The sequence below is a fragment of the Macaca thibetana genome, chromosome 1, assembly GCF_024542745.1.
Source record: "Macaca thibetana thibetana isolate TM-01 chromosome 1, ASM2454274v1, whole genome shotgun sequence".
NCBI classification, from domain to species: domain Eukaryota; kingdom Metazoa; phylum Chordata; class Mammalia; order Primates; family Cercopithecidae; genus Macaca; species Macaca thibetana.
Genome location: NC_065578.1, coordinates 120,639,426 through 120,664,089, shown reverse-complemented (window position 1 = coordinate 120,664,089; position 24,664 = coordinate 120,639,426). Strand labels below are relative to the sequence as shown.

General features: G+C 39.4%; 1 protein-coding gene across 4 annotated transcripts in view; it reads right to left on the bottom strand.

Annotated features, from left to right (window-relative positions):
* The window catches only part of CHD1L (chromodomain helicase DNA binding protein 1 like), a 55,626-nt gene that overhangs the window by 18,640 nt on the left and 12,322 nt on the right, over positions 1 to 24,664 (bottom strand). For 3 of the 4 annotated variants that reach the window (XM_050749758.1, XM_050749749.1, XM_050749767.1), the window contains 12 exons: positions 22,795 to 22,901; positions 21,849 to 21,963; positions 21,209 to 21,240; positions 17,516 to 17,597; positions 13,406 to 13,572; positions 11,595 to 11,746; positions 9,940 to 10,032; positions 8,569 to 8,665; positions 6,436 to 6,509; positions 5,144 to 5,254; positions 2,020 to 2,134; positions 1,244 to 1,397 (listed from right to left, as the gene is read on the bottom strand). In XM_050749758.1, the coding sequence (XP_050605715.1) occupies positions 1,244 to 1,397; positions 2,020 to 2,134; positions 5,144 to 5,254; positions 6,436 to 6,509; positions 8,569 to 8,665; positions 9,940 to 10,032; positions 11,595 to 11,746; positions 13,406 to 13,572; positions 17,516 to 17,597; positions 21,209 to 21,240; positions 21,849 to 21,963; positions 22,795 to 22,901 (1,299 nt within the window). Of the gene's footprint in view, positions 1 to 1,243; positions 1,398 to 2,019; positions 2,135 to 5,143; positions 5,255 to 6,435; positions 6,510 to 8,568; positions 8,666 to 9,939; positions 10,033 to 11,594; positions 11,747 to 13,405; positions 13,573 to 17,515; positions 17,598 to 21,208; positions 21,241 to 21,848; positions 21,964 to 22,794; positions 22,902 to 24,664 lie in introns of those variants that run through there. The other variant, XM_050749777.1, reaches the window with a different exon arrangement.

Below are 24,664 nucleotides of genomic sequence, written 5' to 3'. Positions count from 1 at the left end.
CCCTAACAAAAACAACAGGATCCCTGACTTTTGCAACACTGGATATGTAGAGATATGCATTGGCCTTTGCAGATATGGTAACCATGTGAGAAAACTGCTGTTTTAAAACCCATGTTCAGACTAATTACAAACTTAGTAACTGCTTCTAATATTGTGTAATTTTTTCTCTCTTAAACACTTCTATTTTTTGATAGACTAGTCCTTTCCAAGCCTACTCTATCTTGCAAACTTTTGCAAATAAAATTCTTTCCTTTTGTCTGAGTCTGCCTCTAACAATGGTTTATGTTTATATTGTATTGTTACTGCACACTCTGACTAAAGCCTAAATTATCTTTATCTTCCTAAAACTCTGCCCTACCTCCTATTTTCCTTTCTACTCTCCTCATCATAGGGGCTTAAAACCTCACAGACATCTTTGAGTTTTCTATCTCCCTACTGTTGAGACCCACCTCTAAACAGTAGCCAGCTCCTGTCCTTCCTTCTTTTGCAATGTTTCTCACACCAGACTCTCCCACTGATGCTGCCCTTGACAGACATTTATTACTCCCTTCATACCTGCATCTTTCTAGTATCCTGGGAGTTGGTCTCTTTGCATCCAGCCCCTCATCCTTAGGGCAAAAACAAAGGATCCAGGAAATATTATGAGTTCTAATTTTAACCCAAGGGCTGCTACAGAATAACTCTAAGTCCTCTTCCAAAAGAGAGCTCTAAAATTTTCCAATCCAGTGTCTGTCTCCCATCCAGTATTCCCTTCTTTAAGCAAATTACCTCTAGTTCTTTCACCCATTTTTTTCTATGGCACAATTTTGAATTCCTGATCTCATTCGCCCTCTTGTGAGTATGAAGTAATGTAAGTCACTGATCAAAGGGTCTGGGATTAAGAAGGTGGTACAGAATTAATTGTTATTGACTACGCTGAGTTCTTTATTTTAACTAATTCTCTTAATAGCCCTCTGATGTAACCCGTGGTGTCTTTATTTTTAGAAATGCAAAAAGAGTAGATCTAAGAGGTTAAGAAAGCTGCTCAAACCCAAACAGCCAAGAAGTGATGAGGCTTGGATCTGAATTCTTAGTTCCTACAGACCCTGCACACAACCAGCACTGTGGCAGGTGTGAGGGAGGCCAAGAACAAATGTGTAGCTGGGGGAGAGTGGCTGGTGAGTGCTGGTTCTTTTCATTCACATGCTTCTCTACAAAGGGTACTGGCATATTCCAAAGTGAAGAACAATATATCATATCATACCTGGAGGTCAGCATCAGCAGACGGTTTCTGGGCTCCCAGAGTAAAATGGCCTCCTTCTATGATCATGTTGGTGAGCTGCAGTTTGGAGGCTGCTTTCCTAGACACTATTTCTTCCACAGTGTCTCGGCCAATCAGTCGAATAACTTTAACAGACCTGGACATAAGTCAAACGAGGGTATTGTGCTATAAAGGTCTGCAAAGCTGGGCAAAAGTATGCAAGGTAAATACATCTAAAAGCAAACAAAACCAAATACCATATTCAGGGTACAATGAAAGGGAAACTGGTTCATCTGGACCTGAGCACTTGTTAGAGGAACTTGCCCAAAATTCTCTCTGAACCATTTCAAGAGAGTCAAGGAAAGAATGATGGGGTAACCATGACTGAGATTCCTTATCTGTGGCCAAGCAAAATCTCTGGAAGATCAAATTATCCTCAAAGGGCAACATTTATTTTTTATTTTTTAGCTTCGCTCCATAGCCCCATAACCCCATTTTTTAACTGAGTTAGACCTGACTCAAGAAGGATGAGTTAAATGACTTCTAAAGTTTCCTTCTAATCCTTTCACGGTTTGATTTTGCTCTTTCCAATAAAGTCAGTCTGGACTGATAATGTGACCCACCCAATACTACCCTAGGAGTCAGTAGCACAGACGGGCTAAAACCTGGTGGTCTCTCGGCTTCCAGTGTGGGACTGTTGCCAGGACTATATTCTTCACCTTTCTCACAACCCGGAACTGCTGCTGGGCAAGCCAAGGAAGCAGAAAAAAATCACTTACTTGTTTTGGCCAATTCGATGAGCCCTGGCAGCTGCTTGCAAGTCATTCTGAGGATTAAAGTCACTGTCAACAAAAATCACAGTATCTGCCGCTGTTAAGTTCATGCCAACTCCACCTGCAAACAATGCAAAAAGGAACATAGTCAGCAACACACAGAAGAGGAGCTAGAAAATAAGCACAAGGCTAGAGTGGGTCAGACTGATAAACTGAAATCAGTCAAAACACTTGGCTTCGTCCTTCAAATGGACCCACACCCCCAACTCCAGAGCCTTGTTCTAGCAGTGAGAAGTGCTACCTGACCTCTTACTGCCTGAAGGGAAAATTTTTATGACTGAATGAAACAGAATGAGCAGAGCAGGGGCAAGTGGCAAAAGTGGATACTTAAGTCAGTGCCATGGAGCCACTTTTTCTCTTCTGCTTAAAAACCTTGATTGGGTTTTGATTAGAGTAGTCTGAGGAAAAGGACGCGTGCTCTTTCAGAAAACAGATCTAAATATGAGAGGTCTGCAGTGTGCACTGTCAAGAGAAGAGCGCCAAATGTCTCTTGCAAGTTACAACTAGGAAGAAAGATCTCTGACAAAAAGTTAATGAGAAGAGGGGATGATATTCTCCTCCTGAGCAGAGAGTCTTTTTTGTACTTGTTTCCACATGAATCAAAGAGAAAGTAACAAAACCAGCGGCAAGACAAGAACCCTCCACGGAACAACTCGCTGGTCTGTCTTCAGTGCTGCAGGAAGAGAGCTGAGGAGGTAAACTGAGTTACAGGAATTCATTAAGAGGACCATGAAGGTACATTGCAGCCTTCTCTTTGATTAATGTGAAAACAAGTACAAAACAGACTCCCTCTTGCCAGGGTCGTTAGAGCTTGTTGCTGAAACAAGCAAGTCTGAAAGGGCTTGTTCCATGAACCTGAATTAAGGACTAACTTTTGAGAAGGACTACTGACCATAAGCTGGATCTCCAGACAAATCAGGGAGGAATATTCTAATTGAAGTCTTCGTATCAAGTTGAAGTTGGAACAAGGAGGTAATCATGACCGATTACTGAGAGATGCTAAATTATACCTAATAATAATGATAATGTCACTTATGCTGTGCTTACTACTTGCCAGGCATTATTCTAAGCACTCTCTCTATATTAACTCCTTTAACCCTCACAACAACTCTGTCGGGAAGCTGAGTAGTTGCTACGATTATCCCCACTTTATAGATGTTGAAAGGGAGGGTAAGGGACTTCTCTGAAGTTGCAAGGCTAGAAGGTGAAAGAGCCAGGATTCATTCCCTTGCAGTCTGGGTCCAGAGCCCATGCTTTTATCCACTATACTGTAATACTTTTCAAGTGCTTATTTCATTTTAAACTGTGTTCCATAAAATTATCTTCTTGAATTCATGTTGTCTAAGTGCAGCTCTTCTTCACTGAGGGGTGAGATTTTTATAAATAAGCTACACCCACATCCATGAATAGGAGCATATTCATGAGCTATCACTGCCATCTGGTGGCAATATGATTCAATCGCAGAAATACTTCAAAGTTGGAAGGAAACCTGTTAAATACATGAAAATACCGCAAAACTACAGCAAAACTGTGATAGCAAACACAACAGTCAGTGTTTGGAAAAGGCTAATATCCAGGACAGCTTCAGCCCCCAGAAGATCTACTCTGAGTCCTCCAAGGAGATTAACTGAAAAGCAGAGATGTCTTTTTTCCTAATTTTAGACATTTCAGACATAATGCTGCTCTCTGATGATGACATCATTAAAGCATAAATAAAACTGTCTTCCTGACAGTGATGATGCACTGCCTGATTCTTTCAGTTTCTCCTGAGACTAACCCCGAGGCAACTGATCACATGAGAAAATGGCTGAGATTCTGCGTGCAGTCTATGACCTTGGAAGACTGAGGCCAAATGAATATGTTATTAATTTTATTAGTGAGATAAACACAGGTGAAATAATCTCCTTATAATCAAAAATTGTATCTAACACTTCTTTCACATACCCTTATAGTACTAGGCATTTATAAAGCTTTCTAAATAAGACTGAACTCTCTTTTTAGAAAAATATCAATCTGTCTTTAATAGTAGACACATACCCCTTTCATGTTCCTGCATGTACTCCATCCAGATTTATGTCTACAAAACTAAGATAATGAAACTAGGATCCTATGAGTTCAAAACTAAGGTCAGCTTGCTCCAGGACATGAGAATAATTTCTTATTTTATTTTTAAGATAGAGTCTCATTCTGTCACCCACGCTGGAGTGCAGTGGTGCAATCTTAGCTCGCTGCAACCTCCGCCTCCTGAATTCCAGTGATTCTCTTGCCTCAGCCTCCCTAGTGGTTAGGATTACAGGCACACACCACCACATCCAGCTAAGTTTTGTATTTTTTTTAGTAGAGACGGGGTTTCACCATGTTGGCCAGGCTGGTCTCAAACTCCCGACTTTCCAGTGATCCACCCACCTCGGCCTCCCAAAGTGCTGGGATTACAGGCGTGGGCCACCGTGCTGGCCTCTTTTTTTTTTTCTCAGACACCACAATGACTTACAGAATCATTTCATCTCCAAGAACTGATTTCAAATTATGTAACATATTATGAAAGCACTCTGTAACTAGTAAAGCATTACATATGTCATAATATTCATGATTTAAGTCACATATGGACAATGTCATAAATAATTCTAAAAAGTTGGTAGTTTCAACATAATCACATTTTTAAACAACTAGATTTTTGTTAAGCTTTTCAACACTATTCCAGAGGAATAGTCCAGAGGAAGGACAACTAGCAGACAAATTCACGGCTGGGAAGAAGAGCTACTTCCACTGAATGTAAATGAAACATTCCACAAAATTACAGAAACCTTTCAGGACATTCCCAGGTCAATGGTCAAAGCAGATTAAAATTACTTTCCAATAACCCCAGGTTTCAGCCTTGCTTCTTTGATGAGATGACAGTTTGGACAGGCTGGATAGAAAAGAGCACCATGCTTGAAGTCCAGTACCTTGTTTTACATTCAATAATCTCACCTTTCACAGAATTAAGGAAAAAAGTATACTAACAGTTGGGATATAATAGTACTCTATTATCCCTCATTTGTCTGTTTCCATCAATGCCTTTGCAGCCTACCTGCCCTAGTACTCAGGAGAAAAACGAAAATGGGCTGCTGTCCAAAGTTCTTAATGGCCAAGTGTCTCTCTTCTCCTCTCACAGAACCATCCACACGCTCATAGCTGTAGCCTTTACAGAGAGAAAGAAAAACAGAAATCTTAACCCTTTTCAAGTAGTCTTTGGGGAATAAAAAATTAAGCCCAAAACCAAAGGCCAATTTTGTCCCTTTGCATATACAGGCACGACCCTACTTTAAGCAAATCCCATGGGAAAAATTTAAACTAACAGGGACAATTATCATTTTACAAAAGAACTCACCATAACATACTCCTCTGGATTTTTTAAGTACATGCAGTTGAAGTCGTTGGCATTTACGGAATTAATACTCAGTTTTGACTGTTCTCAAGCAACCCTGAGCATCTATCCTTATGGTAGTTACAATTTTGCTGAGACGTAATTCTTATGCAAACAGAAGACAAGTGCTTGGAGGCAGGTGAGTGAGCCCTTCTAACGGCCCAGCAATCTGCCTTTCAAAGACGCTTTAAGAGTTCACCACCTGTCTCTGTGCATCCATGTGTGGAAGGGGAGCTACAAGCTCAGGCTGTCTGTGCATCTGGGGGCCCCTCAATAGCCAGTGGCATGTGCCAGCATCATTTCTGCAAGTGTCCGCTGGACCAGGTATACTGCAGAACTCAAGACACCCGGTCTGAACTACTTTTCTAAATTATAAGGTCTGGAGCTGATACTTATTCAACACTGGGCTCAAGATCAACTCATATTAGAGGCTTTTCTCATCATCTCACACAAATCTTATTACATATTACACAGACTTCCCAGGTAATAACCAACATTCTTTATTGTCTATATAGAAAAAGTTGCTCTTACTTTTCCCCTGGCTTATCTGGTATCTCTATAATTTCAATATTCGCCTTTTCACTGATCATGAATAAGTGCCCAACTGTTGAGGTGAATGTTACAAGACACTAAAAGCTCTAGTCACCGAAACTTTATCATACATTTTCAAAAACACAACATTTCCACAACATTTGCTCTACAGTCCATAATTTTAAACCACGTGACTGACGGGAAAGTGGGTGTTTACTTCCGCCCACGTGCCTCTTCTCTGCTGTCCATCCTTGCCTTCACACATCACTCTCCTCTCGCCTTACTTTTGATTTTTTGGTTCTGAGTAATGTTCTCACCCTGCTTTCCTTTGTAATATTCTCATATCCCATATTCTTCTTCATGAACCTATCTGGACTGTTAAGTCTAACAGAGCCTTAGGTAATGTAGTGGCCAAAAGGTGTCACCTCTGTAATCCATATAGTCTTGGAGAATATCCAACATCTGGGTCATTTGGGAGAAAAGTAAAACCCGATGGCCCCTGGCAAGAAAAAGAAAAGGAAACACTGCCAAGTCTAGTGGTATTTAAGGTCAATTTCCTTCAGGCAAAATTTACCAAAGAATACAAGTTTATAAATAAATACCAAAGTAGAAATATAAATGGCATATGACTTATAGACTGCCTCAGAAACTCCAAATGTTTTCTATGAGAGTACACCTCCACAGGTAGCTGTATCCCTCAGAGCAGTCATCCTCAAACTAGAGTGGAGATTATTCCCAGGGGACATGTCAATGCAACAGGGGATATAAGCCCTAGAATAAACAAGGTGCCTCTTTCTGGAATGCCACTTTGCTCAGTGGAAAGAAATATAAGCTTTCACTTTAGTAGCAAAATAAATACAGATATGTGAAGAGTAAAATGCAAAATTCAAATGCACAAAAAAAAAAAAAAAGAAAGAAAGAAAAACTGGAGACTCTGTAGAAAGCTGTGGTTAGTCATCTACAACCCTTCCCTGTCGGGGGTGTAAAGTTACTATCCTCTCATCTACAGCTATATGGGTTGAAAAGTCTGAGAAGCATTACTTTAGAGAAGCAAGGGGTAAGTGACGTCTCATCTTCCGTAATACCTGAGAAAATTTTTATATAGTGAGAGGAGAGAAGAAAGGAGGAGGCAAAATGATGGAGTAAGTCAAGAACAAAGTCAGGCTTAGAGTCCCTTGTTACTTGCTGTTATTTTAAATGTGCATAAACAAAGAAGCACAGCACTGTCAAAACAACATTCTCATTATAAAAACTTATTTAATCTGAGCTTGCAACAAGTGTAAGAGGAACAATCATGGGAAACTCTTTCAAGATTCAAGCCCCAAACAGGTAGAGAAAGCATTGAACCTGAAAACCTCAATTCTAATCTCATTTCTGCCATTTGTTGGCTGTGTGACCTTGGGCAAGTCATATAACCTTTTTGGGTCTGTGAAATAAAAAACTGGCCAGAAGGCATTTATAGGTCCTTCTCCAACTCTAACATACTTATGGCAGATATATGAGAACCAATTAAATACAGTAAGACATTAAATTATTTAACTTGCACATTCCTAAAGTTGAGCAATTTTGCCAAATCCAAAGTTTTATAATTAGTTCAGCCCATACCTAAGACAGTCATCCCAAAGGGATAATTCTGAAACCCATGGGAATCTGGGCTTTTCCTAGACTCCTCTAGAAAGACAGAACTCTGGTGACTAGGAGGATTAGGCATAAGCTGAAGACATGGCTGCTGAACACTAACTAAACCTGGTCTTTTTTTTTTTTTTTTTTTTTTTTTGAGATGGTGTCTCACTCTGTCACCAGGCTGGAGTGCAGTGGCATGATCTCGGCTCACTACAACCTCGGCCTCCCGGGTTTAAGCGATTCTCCTGCCTCAGCCTCCCAAGTAGCTGGGACTACAGGCACAAGCCACCATGCTCAGCTAGTTTTTATATTTTTAGTAGAGATGGGGTTTCACCATGTTGGCCGAGATGGTCTCGATCTCTTGACCTCATGATCCGCCCACCTAGGCCTCCCAAAGTGCTGGGATTACAGGTATGAGCCACAGCACCTGGCTCTAAACCTGGTCTTCTAATGCGCAACCCATGTCTCTGAGAAAGTCCTCCAAGTTCCTCTTGAGTTTAAATCAAACCCCACAGGTTAACAGAAATGAATGTTTACTGAGCCTTCATTATGTGTCAATTCAATGCAAGTTACTAGCAGGCAACTATAAAAGAAATGCTCAGTATTGTCTCTGTCCTTGTGGAGCCAAACAATATATAGTTGGAGTGATACGGTAAACATACGCCAATTAACCAGACAGCAGATTAAGGCAGCACATTGCCAAGTGCTGGATTAGGATCAAAGTGCTGTAGGAATTCAGGAAAGGAAAGAATGATTGTGGAAGGGGTAAGGTGGAGTGGTATAGAATGGGGTGGGAGTGTAGCCACAGAGAAGGCAGAACCTGATTCAGCGTTAAGGAAAAAAAAGAAAACTGGAATTGGCCTGAACAACTCAGTGAGTTCCTCAATAGTCAGGTCTTAACAGTCGTTAGCTCAGAGCAGCAAATGTGAACCTACCCAGAATACAGGAATGCTAGTAGCTTATCCAGCAGGTGAAGCTTCCCACTGGCCTCAATCAGGTGGTCTCCAACTTCAAAAGGCTCCGGCTCCACACCTAGAAAAGAAAGAACCCACTCCCAGTAATGTGCCCTCAGTAAGGGCAGAAGCCAATAGCTAGGCTACAGGAAGAAAAGCCAAAAGCTCCTCATGTAAGTAGTTGTTTGCATGATGATCTCAGTCCTGTTTAACACCAATTACAGAGCCTGGCACATCCAACAAGCCTAATAAACATCTATCTAAGGAATGAAACCACTCTTCAGGAAACTGAGGCATAAGAAGATGCTAAAGGTCAAGGAGACCCAAAACTGAAATCTTGAGACTCACTGTATAAGTCAAAATGGCAGTCAGAATAATCTGGAGGGCTTCTTTCAAAACCTATGTGTTCCAACACCCCCTCCTCTTAAAAAAGTTCTCATATGCACCTACTTGAGATTTTGTACAATCTTTAAACAGTTCGTAGCACTACTTGGCAGAGATTCCCTTAAAATGACTGCAGCAAGCCCTCTGTACTGATCCTATCTAGAGTCTCAGCGGCCACAGGAGTGCCTGCTCCAAGGGCTACCAATCAGGGAATCAAAAAAGCCCCAGTCTGAAGAAAAACAAAAACACCACACATCAAAATTCCTAGGATGCAACTAAAGCAGTGCTCAGGGGAAAATGTACAGAGGTCTGTATGATGAAGTGGAAGCAACAAAGGAGACTGAGAAGGAGCAGATGGAAAAGATAAAGTATATCCCAGAAGCTGAGGGAGGAAAGTGCTTCAAGAAAGAAATGATCAACTGTGCCAAAGGCTTCTGAGAGGGTAACTGAAATGTCAACTGACAAATAACCATTGGTTGGGCAACAGGGAGATCATTAGTGAACCTGGAATAGTGGTGAGGAAAGGCTGACTGAGTCAGTTCAAGACAATGGGAAATCTAATCATGAAGAAATGATTTTTAAAAACCTAGATTATCACGCATTCCACAAAACCACTGGTCTTGACTCTTCATGTCATGAAAGAAAAAAAAGGGGGGAAAAAACACTGAAGAATGTTTCCAGACCATAGAAGAAAAAAGAGACACGGCAAATGCAATGCAGGGTCTGCAGGGTCTAGGACTGGATCATGGATTTAACCAAAAAAAGAAAAACATACCCAGAAGGGATATTACTGGGACAACTGAAGATATCTGAACATGAACAATATACGAGTTAACACCAATACAGAGAAATTGAGAATAAACAAAGTAGACAAAGAAAGTATATCCAATTATTTTGAAGAATTTTGGTATGATTTGGCCACAGAAACATTACCAAAGAATAATGTGGGAGGAAAAGGCAGTGCCTCACCATCAAACAAATATGGGTGATCCACACACTTTCGAAGCTGGGACAAGATGTTCTGTAGTTTAACTTTCTTTGCCGTCTCATTTTCAAATGCATCTGAAATTTAAAAAGAGAGAGAGAGAAAAGAGACGGATGGCCTACTGAACAACAAAAAAAAAAAAACCAAAACCCTGAGTTTTTATAAATAACCTTAATCATTTCAATTATATCCCTTGAACCTATACTAACCTCCCAAATTTCACTGAATTGTATGGAGAATTAACAGCATGTTCACATAAACTTTTCTTAACCATTTTGTTTTAAGAAAGACCCTCCACGGCCGGGCGCGGTGGCTCACGCCTGTAATCCCAGCACTTTGAATCACAAGGTCAGGAGTACTGAAACCCCTCTCTACTAAAAATACTAGCCGGGCGCGGGTTGTTGTAGTCCCAGCTATTGAGGCAGGAGAATGGCGTGAACCCGGGAGGCGGAGCTTGCAGTGAGCCGAGATAACTGCACTCCAGCCTAGGTGACAGAGCCAGACTCCGTCTGACCCTCCGCTATAAATTGAACTCAGGAGGACTCTTTAGCAAAAAATTCAAACTGTTGTTGTGGTGTCAAGGGACAAAAAAATGCAAATTGAGAAATTATTTCATTTCTATCTCTCCTTTGCCACTGCCAATTCCTCCCAGTGAGTTTGATTCAACAAAAAAGTTTTGCACTCTCTTAAATACAGCAGTTCCCCCTCATCCATGGGGAATATGTTCCAAAGCCGTCAGTGGATATTAGAAACCATGGATAGTACCAAACCCTGTATGTATTCTGTGTTTTTTCCCCATACATACATACCTATGAAAAAGTTTAATTTGGCACAGTAAAAGATTAACAATGACTCATAATCAAATACAATTATAACAATATACCACTATTCACAAGGTTACAAACAGAAGAGTTGTTCTTAGCAATCTCAGCATATAATTGTTTTTCATTTTTTTATTGAGAACTTTAACCGTTTTTGCTTAAAGGAAGCACTTTATGGCTTCTTTAGCATATCCAAAATGCAGGCATCACTACTCTTGTGCTTTGGGGCCATTTGTAAGTAAAATAAAGGTCACCTGAACAAAAGCACTGTGATACCATGACTATCAGACTGATGACAGAGCAGGCTACTAACGCTGACGGCACGGATCCGCAGAACAAAAGGAGGATTCGTGTCCTGGGTGGAACAGAATGAGATTTCCTCATGCTACTAGCAACAGAGTTTGATTTAAAATTTATGAATTATTTTTGGAATCTTCCATTTAATATTTTCAGACTACAGTTCAGTGCAGAACTGAAACCTTGGAAAGCAAAACTGAAAATGAAGGCAGACTACCCTATCTCACAGGGTAGGAGGATGAAAGGCATGACTGGGACACCTGGAATGTTTGCTTAATTACAGGCACTAAGAAAAACTGAGTGAGGGGAGAAAAGGAAATTTCACAACTGCAACAACCGAGGCTGAGTTAACATTTAAGATGCTCCGCCACCGTCCCACTGTAGCTGACCATAATTATTCAGAATACAAAATTCCATCCCATATTCTTGGGATCATACAAATGAGTGTGATTATAAAATATTTTACTACATGAAATCACATCCTCATTTAGTTTCTAAATTGACAAGTGCCCTCTGATTACCTAGGTCTTTCATCAAAATGGCCTTGTAGTATTTCTTCTGCAATGCTGACATGCCATGGTATATCACTACTTCTGTCTTCTTGGGAAGCTCTGTAGCTACGTCAGCTTTCACTCGCCTCAGCAGAAACGGCTGCAAGAGTTTGTGCAGTTCACTTGCTATATAAGAAAAAAAAAAATACAAGAAGTGTCGGACAAAAGTAGAACCAAGGCAATGAACTACTAGAGAACTTAAAGGAATTTATTTTTGTTTCTCATTTCACAATTATTCTGCATTCTAGGCCAGTATGGTCATTTTTTATAGTATTTCTTCCTTCATTAGGATCTTCTTTTTTCTGGAATCAGGACTGGTTCTTAGCCCAAGATCTAGGAACACTCAAAATAACTTGATTCTTACTTATCTCGTTTGCACAAAGCTCTTTTGTTTCCAGAGTATTTTTGCATTTAATCTCATTGATCAGCAAAACAGCTTAGAAATTTCAAGTGAGGAATACTGTCCCCATTTTTATAGCTAAGTGAGGCTCAGAAATTAGGCAGCGTATCCAAAGTCACACAGCTGGATGTGAATGTGGCCAGCATTCAAATTTGGTTGACTTAAAAATCCCTTATTCTTTGGCTCAAGCCTGTAATCCCAGCACTTTGGGAGGCCGAGATGGGCGGATCACGAGGTCAGGAGATCGAGACCATCCTGGCTGACACGGTGAAACCCCGTCTCTACTAAAAAATACAAAAAACTAGCCGGGCGAGGTGGCAGGCGCCTGTAGTCCCAGCTACTCAGGAGGCTGAGGCAGGAGAATGGCGTGAACCCGGGAGGCAGAGCTTGCAGTGAGCCGAGATCTGGCCACTGCACTCCAGCCTGGGCGGCAGAGCGAGACTCCGTCTCAAAAAAAAAAAAAAAAAAAATCCCTTATTCTTTCCCCAGGTGTCTTGAATTTCAAAAATTATTCTAAATTAGAATTACACTACCTTTAGGATTGCCAGATATGCAAATGGAAATACAGGTGCCCAGTTAAATCTGAATTTCAAATAAATAATGAACAACTTTTTAACACAAGTGTGTCCCATGTAATACAAGTATGCCATGCATTTGACTAGAAGTCTTATATTTTATCAAGTAACCCAAAACATGGGAGTAATCAGAGCAGGTTCACCAGGTAATCTTCAGTCTGTGGTCTGGGGATTTTTGCTGTGAGAAGCCCCCTCAAATTCACACTTACCTAGTACATACAAACTCACTAGTTGAGATACCTCCCATCTGTTTTCAAAAATCATCCCAGGATAGTATCACAGGGATATATAGATAATCCTCCAACACAGAGGGGCAAAGATACAAGAACAGAAGACTACAACTCTTGGCTGTATGAATGAGGAAGGGTTCCCATCCCACAATTCTGGTTTTGGTGCAGCATTAAAAGAAATACCAGTGCTGTAGAATGCTGAACAGTAGTTTGGGACTACAGCACTCACATACTCTTTTCCCTCAGGAAGTGACATATAAAGTTAACAAAGTCTTTATAGAAATTACAAGTTGGGAAAAAAAAGTCTACAAATCAGCAGGCACTTTCTATTTCTTCTAAAAATGAACTAAAGAAGCTCTACTGCAAAATCACATAGCAAACAATTAAGAGAGTCATGAATAGCAGACAACTGGGAACAACATGTGTGATCTAACGTCTCCCTAATATCTGCAGCTCTCTGTCTCCCTGGAAGGTGTCCTCTGGTCATCAATTCTCCTTCTTTTCTACCTATAACCATTATGCATGAGGATGGTTTCTGTGCCAAGACTTCTTGGGGATGATTTGTTGGAAAGGAACTTGCCTGACTCAGACTCTTTCTCAATATCCTGGTAGCGTTGAACAAAATCTCCCACCTCTTCCTTGGAAAAGAGATCAGGCTCCACAAAACTGAGGAGGGAGTAGAGCTCTTGGAGGCTGTTCTGGATGGGAGTTCCGGTCAACAGGAGACTGAAAACCACTGAGAACTCAAATACACAAATAAATAAAATAAAAATTCCGTAACACTGGAATGCAAGGCTGAGTTACCCCATCACAACCTTTACCCACACAGAGAGAGGCATGATTTAATGGAATGACCAAGGGGACATGAAATCAGATGGCTCAGGTTCAAGCTGCATACTAGCTGTTTGATGCAGGAAATAATACCTCTTCAGTTTCAACTATAAGAAGGGGATAATAATCCTGTGAAGAAAATACTGTTATATGAGGAGGTAATAACACTTTGTGAATTCTGAAGTACTGCATGAGGATTTAATATGGCTGTTATTATTCAATTTATGTGGGGATTCAAACTATGTGTTACTACCTGTGTGGGGGAGTCTACTGAGCTATCTGAGACACAATGCACATGCTCATGCAGTTTGAAAACCCAACACTACAGCATCAGGCCCCGCCACTGAAAGCAAGAAGTAAGATTTATAATAGGAGGCTGTCCTTTTATAAAATTTAATGGTGTGTCAGATGCAAGATGTCAAGATTTCTGGATGTTTCTGGACATAGGACGACAGAGAATCTCAAATGGAGAAAAAATTTTCTTAAATTTTGAACAACAGAGAAGAACATCAAGAATAAGAGACAGATGAAGTAGGTTAGGAAAAAGAAGAAAAGATATTCGATCAAGCAAAAGATATTCTCTAAGCTGACATTCACAAGAACTTACACCAGTAGAATTAAATAATACATCAAAAGGGGGAAGCCACATCTTGACATCTTGAGTATGTATATCATTTTTTTTCTTTTGTTGAGACAGGGTCTTGCTCTATCACCCAGGCTGGAGTACAGTGGCATGATCTTGGTCACTGTAACCTCCTCCTCCCTGTTCAAGTGATCCTCCCACTTCAGTCTCTGCAGTAGCTGGAGCTAACAGGCACTTACCACCACACTCAGCTAATTTCTTAATTTTTTTGTAGAGACAAGGTCTCACTATGTTGCCCAGACTGCTCCTGAACTCCTGGGCTCAAGTGATCTTCCTGCCTCGGCCTCCCAAAGTGCTGGGATTACAGGTGTGAGCCATAACACCCAGTCTGTTTTAAATGTCAAAACGTAGTATGTAAATGTATATATATACACACATATATACACATATATACACACACACGTACATACACAAGTGTACTGTATTTTGATATTTAAAATAATATACATTTTGACTTCTTAAATATTATATGCGTATATACACTACTTTTTGGGTGTATACACACAGCAAAGATTATGGCAGCATATACATCATTAAAGTGTTAATGTAGGAGTAGGATTACTGGAATATTTTCCTTTTCTTCTTGTCTTTCTATATTTTGATTTGGAGGGGGTCATAGAAGACACTGCTTTTATAATATAAAAAATGATAAATGAATAACACAATCAATGAAAACATACGTAAACAATTTTTTTTTTTTGCCATATTCCTTTTTTGTTTGTTTCTTTTTAAATGTCTAATCAATGTCTACCCATTCATGCTTGTTCTGCTTGTTAGGTGATGTTTTTGTAGTATTTCAAGTATGGGAACTCGTCAAAAGAAATGTTTCCAAAAATCAATTCACATTCTTACAATATGTGTTCACCAAGTAAAGAGCTGAAGTAAATGAAGGCTGTGAGGTCACAAAGGAAACCAAGGCTGCTAGTCACTACAGGTAACTTAACCTATGACACAAATTAACATTTTGATTCAGTTAGGTCCATTTTGGGATCAAAATTATAACTGGGGTAAAGATTAAGAGACTATCTCTATTTGTAAATAGTATTTTGTAAGCTTTTTTCTGTGTGTATAAAATACTTTGCAAACATTTTCCATGTTATTAAATATTCTTCTACATAATTGTTCTTGGTAGCCTTACCTTTTGCAAATGCACTGTGTGAATGTGGCATACATTGTACAACCAATTCCCTATATTTTACATTTAGGTTGCTTCCAACTTTTATAAACTGAAAACAATATTAGGGGAAAAAAAAAACAACCAACAGCAGTATCCCCCTCCCCATCTCTCAGTCCAATAAATAAATGTATTTTCTTTCCAACCAACTAGTTATCTGCAACCCAAGCCTCATCTAAAAAGGAATGCTTAGATGACCCAGAATCATTTCTTCACTTAATCCCTTTGAGCCTTAGTTTCCTTATGAATAACAAGAAAAGGCTCTGGGGCCAGCAACAGAGCTTAGCTTCCCCGCTCAATGTCCAGGTTCTTTTACTATGCGTGCTTCTCTCCTCCCATTGTAAATTAGTAAACTGGCACAGTAGTTTATGAAGTCATCTTTTATAAGGTTAGATGCCAGGATATGACAACTGCTATGGATTGAATGTGTTTCCTCCAAAATTCAGGTGTTGCCAATGTGATAGTATTAAGAGGTAGTGCCTTTAAGAGGTGGTTAGTTCATGAGAGCTTTTCCCTCGTGAATAAGATTCAGGCCTTTATTTAAAAAAAGAAAAAAAGTGTCATGCAGCATTTGGATAGCCTGCTCTTCTGCTCCCTCTTGCCCGTTCACCTTCTGTCACGTGAGGATGCAGTTAAGAAGGTTCTTGCCAAATGTTGGCACCTTGATTTTGGACTTCCCAGCCTCTAGAACGGTGAGAAGTAAATTTCTGCTCATGTGAATTACCCACTCTGTGAAAAACAGACCAAGACAAGCTCTCAGAAGGAGATACTGTTAAAAGTCCCTACAAAGAAGGCAAAGGACACCAGGGATAGAGGGGGCCCCACCAGGGGACAGTAACCTTTGAGACTGGGCTAATAATACACAGTGATCATATCTACATTAAGACTCTAAAAACTGCAACTTTTAGGCCAGTAAATATAGAATTCGTATCTAAGACTTTCCTCCAAATGACCTTTAAATTTATCAATTGGTTTATTATAGGACAAGGAACAAACTTCAATTATCATCACAGAAATTAACATATAAGGTCTCATCAATGAACAAACCTTTACCAAGTCAGTAAGAAGAAGGGTATTTCACATTGCACTGACTCCTCAGAAAAAAAGGACCAATCTAGGCTACAATGATATTTCTCATCTACTTTGCCAGAATGATGCAAGAGATCCAGAGAAAGGAATGAAAGCAAGTGTATTATGCTCAAAAGTAAGACAAAGACAAGAAACTGGAGGTAATATTCAATAGCATGTAATTGGTCTCTTTATGACCCCAGGTGAACTATCAAATTTTTTCAACAGGTAAATTGGGGGGAGGGGTACATGTCTTGATATATCTACTATTGCGTAGAGAAGAATCATAAGATTTTTTAAAAGAAATTGTCCCTTTGAAGATGATCAAAACAGAGTTGAAACATTTCTGAAATAAAATGCATTTTATTGGGGTAGGGTTCTTATTCACCAGGTATTAGTAAACCTATCTCCTATATAAAAAAAAAGAAGTTAGGCCATATTCAGTACTACTTCTGTCTTCCATAAAATGTTTATTTAGCTCTGCGGAAATCAAACTCGAAAAAAGGTTTCAATTTAATTGACTCTATATAGGCCTAAACTAGTATTTTTTTTAAGGGAGTTATGAAGAAAAGATGAATATGTGGAGCACAGAGAATTTTTAGGGCAGTGAAACTACTCTGTATGATACTATAACAGTAGATATCATGGTATTGTACATTTGTCCAAACCTACAGAATGCACACCACCAAGAGTGAACCCGAATGTAAACTATGGACTTTGGGTGATAGTGATGTATCAATGTAGGTTCATCAGTTGCAACAACTGTGCCACTCTGGTGGGGTACGTTGATAACGGGGGAAGCAGTACATGTGTGGGGACAGGGGAGAGCTGTACATGTGTGGGGACATATGCATGGGAAACATCTGTAGTTTCTGTTCAATTTTGTTGTGAATCTAAAATTACTCTAAAATATAATGTCTATTTTAAAAGAAGGGGTTATATAAAAACTAAGGCTACACTGTAAGTTTACCTCTGACAAGGTCTTATGCAGCAGGGAGCTTTGGTTTTTCAACCTGTGAGCTTCATCCACAACAAGAACACTCCAAGGGAATCTGTGAGAGAAAACCCAAGCTTTCAGTTTTGTGTAATTTAAACACATATTTCACAATCAAAAGTCTTACTACAAAACTGTGCCTGTTATTAAAAAGACTAACAGTAAGCCCCTTCTATTACAAGTGCTACCAAATTACCTTCCTATCTGAGAGGCTACCATGTGCATAATACAGTATCTGGATAAGGTAGTAAAACTAAGGGATTTTTTTTAACAAAATGGGAAAGACCTATGAAGAAAGGAAGAAGCCAGAGACAGAAAGGAAAAGGAAACATTTATGATCTATTACTTTGTGCCAGACACTGACCTCAGGGCTTTATGTGTTATTTAGTCCAAAAGAATATAGCAGGCAGACAATTGTGCTCATTTTACTAACAAAGACACTAAAGCTCAGAAAGGTTAGGTGACTTGGTGGAGGTCATAAAGACAGAGCTGACGTTCAAACACAGAAGAAAAAAATCAAGAGACAGTGGTGCTGCAGGAACTTAAGAAATGTGACTTTAAAATGGGGAAGTGGTGAACAGAGTCAAATCTCACAGAGATGTCCAGGAAGATACATCCACTGAATTTGTTGACATGGAAGTCATTAGTGGCTGCTGCCAGAGCACATCTTATAGCATAGTGGGTCACATCAGCAATTTCTCAAGAAGTTTCAGTCATAAAAGCAAATACTTTGACAAACACTACTGGGAAGCTATTTTTAAAAAATTCAAAATACAGAAGAAGATTTATGTGGGAATTTTTCAAATTGTATTATTTAAAACAGCAAAAAATGGAAAAATAACCTAAATGTCCAATAATAGATGGTAAAATATTACACGGCATTTTAAATAATAAATATGATTATGTTGCAATTTAGAAGGCCTATAGAATAATAAAAAGATACAAATATCATATATTCTCTTTTATAAATGTAAAAGTCATGCAAAAGATAATAAAGTGGAAATTATAGGATGCTTACTTTTTATTTTATAAACATTCTGGAATCCCCCTACTTTATTTTCATATTTAAAAAACTAAATGTATATACCGGTAAAACAGAATATTAGAAAAACAGTAGGTATGGAAAGGAAAATTCCCCCAAAATTAGAGAAAGATCTTGAGCAGAGGTTCACCTTAAAAGGAGGAGGCCCTCTTCCTGAGGCTACAGAGAAACTCCAGAGGACAGGCGGAGGAACAGAGGTGCCTACTACACTACCATTCACCTACTGAGAGGAGTGAGTAGAGGGAGGACGGAAGGTCCAAAGAGAGTGCAGGAAGTCAAAGGAGAAGGCTGGGTGGCATGAGCAGAGGATGCATTTAAGGATGGTAAGAAACAACGGCCCAGATGAAGTTGCACAGTGGTCATGAGATAAGGTACAGAAGTTTCTCTAGGATGGTGCCTGGCTCTGTTTGAATTAGCTTTCAAAACAGATTAGGTTCTATTCCCTAGTGAAGAACTAGACATTTAGGTGTCCAAAAAATGCTTGTTCAGTGAAACAGGCTATAGAGAGGTGGATTTTGGCTCATGAAAGGAAGTGGGTCAAATCCCTCATCAAAGGATACTCTAAAGGATGCTCCCTGAAGAGGAAAAGATGGGGGGAATTCCAGCACTGAATGGAAAGTCTGATGAGGTAAATTCTAATCCTCTTGATGCAAAGAGTTTCACAAGTCTATTGTCCAAAACATTTCAAATTTTTCATATTTGTAACATGCACAGCCTTAACTCTTCATAATAAATCTTTTTAGGGCAGAGATGATATTACACTTCCCTGCTATTCTCAGAATGTACAATATGGTAATAAGCAATATAACCTTCCAAATATATTGAAAGAATATATCTATGTTGTTGGGATTCATACTACAAGACAGTATTATAAATATCCCTCTGTTACTTAGGTTCTTAAATCTACCTGAAAATGCATTGAAAACAAATGATCTGAAATAGAAAGATTCTATTTCTGCTGAATAATGTAGAACTCCAGTACAACTAGCTATGTTGAGAAGTTCTCTTAAAAAGAGGCTCCACAGCACCAAATGCTGGGTTTAAATGTCTGCTTTGCTATTTATCATCAGCAACGTAACCTTGGATGGGTTACCAAATCTCTTACTTTCCTCACCTGTAAAATGGATGATAATAGCTGCCTCGTAGGGTTTTCATGAAGATTAAATAGGATAATTTATGTAAAGTACCCAACAACATTTATGTCCCAATTTTACTGTCTTTTGAGACTTCCCATATATTGCTATGTATTATGGATATCTGTACACTTCTTATCCCTCCACTGGAGTTTATGTCTTCTTAGGGTAGCTCTATGATTTACTTTCCCGAGAGTGCCAATAACTCTCAGAACAATGTCTTTCCAGTGAGTGACTTTCAACAAATATTAAGTTGAATATTAATAACAAAAAGAGAGGGAATGTATATCTTCTTAAGAAAAGTAAGATAATGGCCGGGCGCGGTGGCTCAAGCCTGTAATCCCAGCACTTTGGGAGGCCGAGACGGGCGGATCACGAGGTTAGGAGATCGAGACCATCCTGGCTAACACGGTGAAACCCTGTCTCTACTAAAAAAAAATACAAAAAACTAGCCGGGCGAGGTGGCGGGCGCCTGTAGTCCCAGCTACTCGGGAGGCTGAGGCAGGAGAATGGCGCAAACCCGGGAGGCGGAGCTTGCAGTGAGCTGAGATCCAGCCACTGCACTCCAGCCTGGGTGACAAAGCGAGACTCCGTCTCAACAAAAAAAAAAAAAAAAAAAAAAAAAGTAAGATAATATGCTCACTTAAATGAAATACTGGATAGAAGTCGTGAATCTATGACCTAGCCCCTAGTATTTCACAATAACACGAAAATAGAAATCCAACTCACAGGAACCTGGATGAGAAATAACATTTAAAATATTGATAAAATACTTTTAAAACAAAAATTTTTGAATATTAAAATACAGAATATCCACCTAACCATGTCATAACTACAGAGGTTACACAGAATGAAACCCTGTCAACATATCTTTCTTATCTAAACTCTAGCCCTTGTTTAATTTGCATTTTAACTGTTATCTTGACATGACCCTATCATTCCCATTATCAGGTGGTATTGAGAGTTAAATCTGAGTTTCCAATTTCATGGGCCAACATGAGGTCTAAAAGTTAACTAATTAGAGGTACACTTAAAACTCCCTTTCTAAAAAGTTAATTCCATAGCACTGATTGCTACTTTAGGTTATTTCCAGCAAACAGCTCAAATGAGTCTCCTATATTACAGTAAGATCTTCAAATGGTAGTACTGAAAGGGGTCTACGCAAGTTTCATGTAAAGAGCCTAATATCTATTAACCATACAAAGTATATTTAATCTCATTTAATTTTCATAACAGCTATTTGAGGTAAGAAACAATTATCCCCATTTTACAGATGAAGAAGCTGAAGTTCATGGAGATTAAATAACTAACCCAAGGACACACAGCTAATGAGTAGAGGACTGTAACATGGGGACTCCCGTCATGCTGCCTACCCATAAAGAGAACTAAGACATACCAGACATGCCAGGAGAGGCAAAGTACTAAAACGTGAAGGAAAGACATGACATTCACGATACATTCAACGCAAGTTCTTAAACAGTACAACCTACTCACGATTTTAGAAATGATGCATCTTTCAAGCAAATCTGAAAAATTAGGAAGACACATTATAAAGGCTGGAATTGATAAATTCTGATATTGATAAGCTAGTTTTCTGTGAACTCTCTTAAACTGCAGGATTTATCTAAGTCTCATTTGTTCATTAAGCAAAAAATGTCCTGAAAATAAGTTCTAAGTAGCGCCGTCTTAAAAACAAAGAGAAAAAAAGCCTGATTAAGTGGAAGGTCAGCGTCACACACTGTCTTGGACTGAAGAACGAGGATTTAAAATAAGGCAGCCGAAGGTGTCTTCCATTCCTATCCTCCAGTAACAGACATGATTCCTCAGTCCACAAAACCCTTTCCCCTGCCTGCCTGCCTGCCTTCTGTTCATCAACCAAGAGGCAGCTCAATTGCCGCCTCCTTGAGAAGCCTTCCCCCTTGATCCACCAAGAAAGGAAAAGATTGAACTAATTTGAAGGGCAATGATCCTTCACTTCTTTTGGTCACAGCCCTCTTTTGAGACTCTGATGAAGGCAGACTCCCTGCCCAGAAAACTGTGTGCTCTCAACAAAACTTAAATATAATTTCAGCAGACTCTACAAATTCTAAGGTCATAGGTTAGGAGTTCTTGCTATAGAGAAACAAATGAATACCTCGTAGGTAGTCAGTAGCACATGAAAATGTGACTCCTGTTTCAGGTCTTGCTGAAGGCAGGCTCTTTCCTCCTTGTCGCCTGCGTATGTTACACAGGAAAGACTTGGAGCAAATCTGAATCCAAGAAAAGAAGTAGATGAACATAAACACTAGATCCATATGACAGCATGTACATATCTGGAAAATCACATTTCATGGGAGGATTGCAATGTGCCGACCTCATGAGGTCCTACAACCAGAGTCTTAGGGCTCTGAATCATATCTAAAGTAATGGTTGAACCTCAGAGCAAGTTCCTATGTGAACAGGTAAAGGGATCAGATCTAAAAAGGTCTTGTGCTGACTCTAAAAATAAAACGATCTCTTCCACATTAGTTACTTGCTACGTCACTATGAAAAATAGGCTGGGCACGGTGGCTCACACCTGTCATCCCAACACTTTGGGAAGCTGAGGCAGGCGGATCACATGAGGTCGGGAGTTCGAGACCAGCCTGACCAACATGGAGAAACCCCGTCTCTACTAAAAATACAAAATTAGCTGGGTGTGGTGGTGCATGCCTGTAATCTCAGCTACTTGGGAGGCTGAGGCAGGAGAATCATGTGAACGTAGGAGGTGGAGGTGGCAGTAAGCCAAGATCGTGCCGTTGCGCGCCAGCCTGGGCAACAAGAGTGAAACTCCATCTCAAAAGAAAAAAACAAACAAAAACAAAACAAAAAATGGCTTCTAAGTTCAATACTTACTATAAACGATTACTGACCTTTAAATTGCCAATTACTCTTCCCCTATTATATCCTCAGTGTCTACCTACACTGCGTAAGTTCAAAGTTTTCTGGAATAAACTTACTAATTCCAACAATAGGTTGTTTTATCATATTTTATACATCATCCAGAAAAAAAAATCTTAATGAAGATAAACAATAAAATTTCAGCTACATCTACTCTGTACCTTTGCATTTCTTCTTTCCAGTTGCTCAAAACAGACAAGGGACAAAGAATCAGAAATGGTCCTTCATCATTTAATCTTCCTGCCAAATAAATTAAGAGAGCAATAGTCTGGAACACAGAAAAAGAAGGCAGTTTTGATCACATTTCTCCATGAGAAACAACCATGAAGTACCCACAACCCTGTAGGGAACACACACTCTTGTGTAAGACTTGTTTTACAAAGAAATATCGTACAATCTTCCGCACATTAGAAGAGTAATCCATTCGTAGAGCGAAATCATGTAAGCCTCAATATACTTGCCACGGAAATTTATGGAACTCAATTACTTCAGTAGTTAACAAGCAATGAGGCTCAATGTTTAGGTAATTGAACCTCTACTGTAAAGAAAAAGTCAGGAAAGACAATAAAAATCAATGAAAATCCAACTGATGACCAAGATCTGCAATACTCTGAAAATATTAAGCAAGAAGTGCCAAGATATGACTGTAAAAACCCCCAATCGCATGGTGGCCCTCTGCTGCCTGCCAGGCTTTCCCGAGGGAGGATGCTTTCCTTCCTCTCTCACTTCCTCCCACCTTCCCCTACTGTTTTCCTTTCTTCCATATGTATTTACAGGGTGTCTTCTATTTGTTAGGCACTGTTCTATACGCCAGTGATACAACAGTGAACAAAACAGACAAAACCCCCAGCCCTCCTGGAGGACAGATTCTAACGGGGAAAACAGATAATACATGATCCTCCTAAGCTTAAGGAAGGGCATAAAATGGAAATACTGGTAAAGGCAAATGAGCATACTTCAGAAGATTCTAGTACACCTTATGACTTGAATGTTGCTGTAATATACAGAGAAAATAACCTATTTTAAAACAAAAATGTGTCAACAGACTCCATCTTCAAATGCTGAGCTATTTCTGAGAAAAATCTGTCCTAAGGATATAATTCAAAATCCTGAGAAAGCTACAAGCACAAGGATGTTCCATCAAGATTAAACAGCACAAAAAGAGGAGGAATCATCGTTTCTCATCTGTAGAACATTTAAGTAAATTATAAATTCTCTTGATGGAAGATTATGCAATGTTGATAATGATTGTGAAGAATATAACAAAGCAAAACATTATAGTGACACTGCTAGATTAACAAAATACAAACTATATATGCACTATAATTTCAACCACGGGCTGGGTGCAGTGGCTCACACCTGTAATCCCAGCACTTTGGGAGGCTGAGGCAGGAGGATCACTTGAGCCCGTAAGTTCAAGGCCAGCCTGGGCAACACAGTGAGACCTCATCTCTACAAAAAAAAAATTAAAAATAAGCTGTGCATGGTGGCCTGCGCCTGTAGTCCCAGCTACTCAGGAGACCAAGGATTCCTTGAGCCTGGGAGGCAGAGGTTGCAGTAAGCCAAGATCATGCCACTGAATTCCAGCCTGGGTGACAGAGCAAGACCTTGTCTCAAAAACAAAAGTTCAATCATGCAAAACATTCATTGCAATTCATGGTTATGGTTAGAGTGCTTACATTACAGGGTGGTAGTTAGTTTTTATAACAGAAATAATTTTCTTTTTAAATTATCTATGTTTTCTCAGCCCAAACTGTGCCTGGAACCATTCTTTAATAAGTGACTTAATGAATTAAAACCATTCAGTCTAGCTTTTCCTGAGGATGCAATTTCGAGAAAGTTTATCTTTTATTCTATAATCCAGGTATGTCTACAAAACAAGTGTGGAGTCACTAGTGAATTCTAGCAAGAATTTAAGGAAGAAATTACAGCAATTCTACATAAACTCTTCCAGAAAATGGAAGAGAAGGGCATACTTCTCAACTCATTCTACAAGGCCAGTTTTACCCCAATACTAAAATTAGATAATGA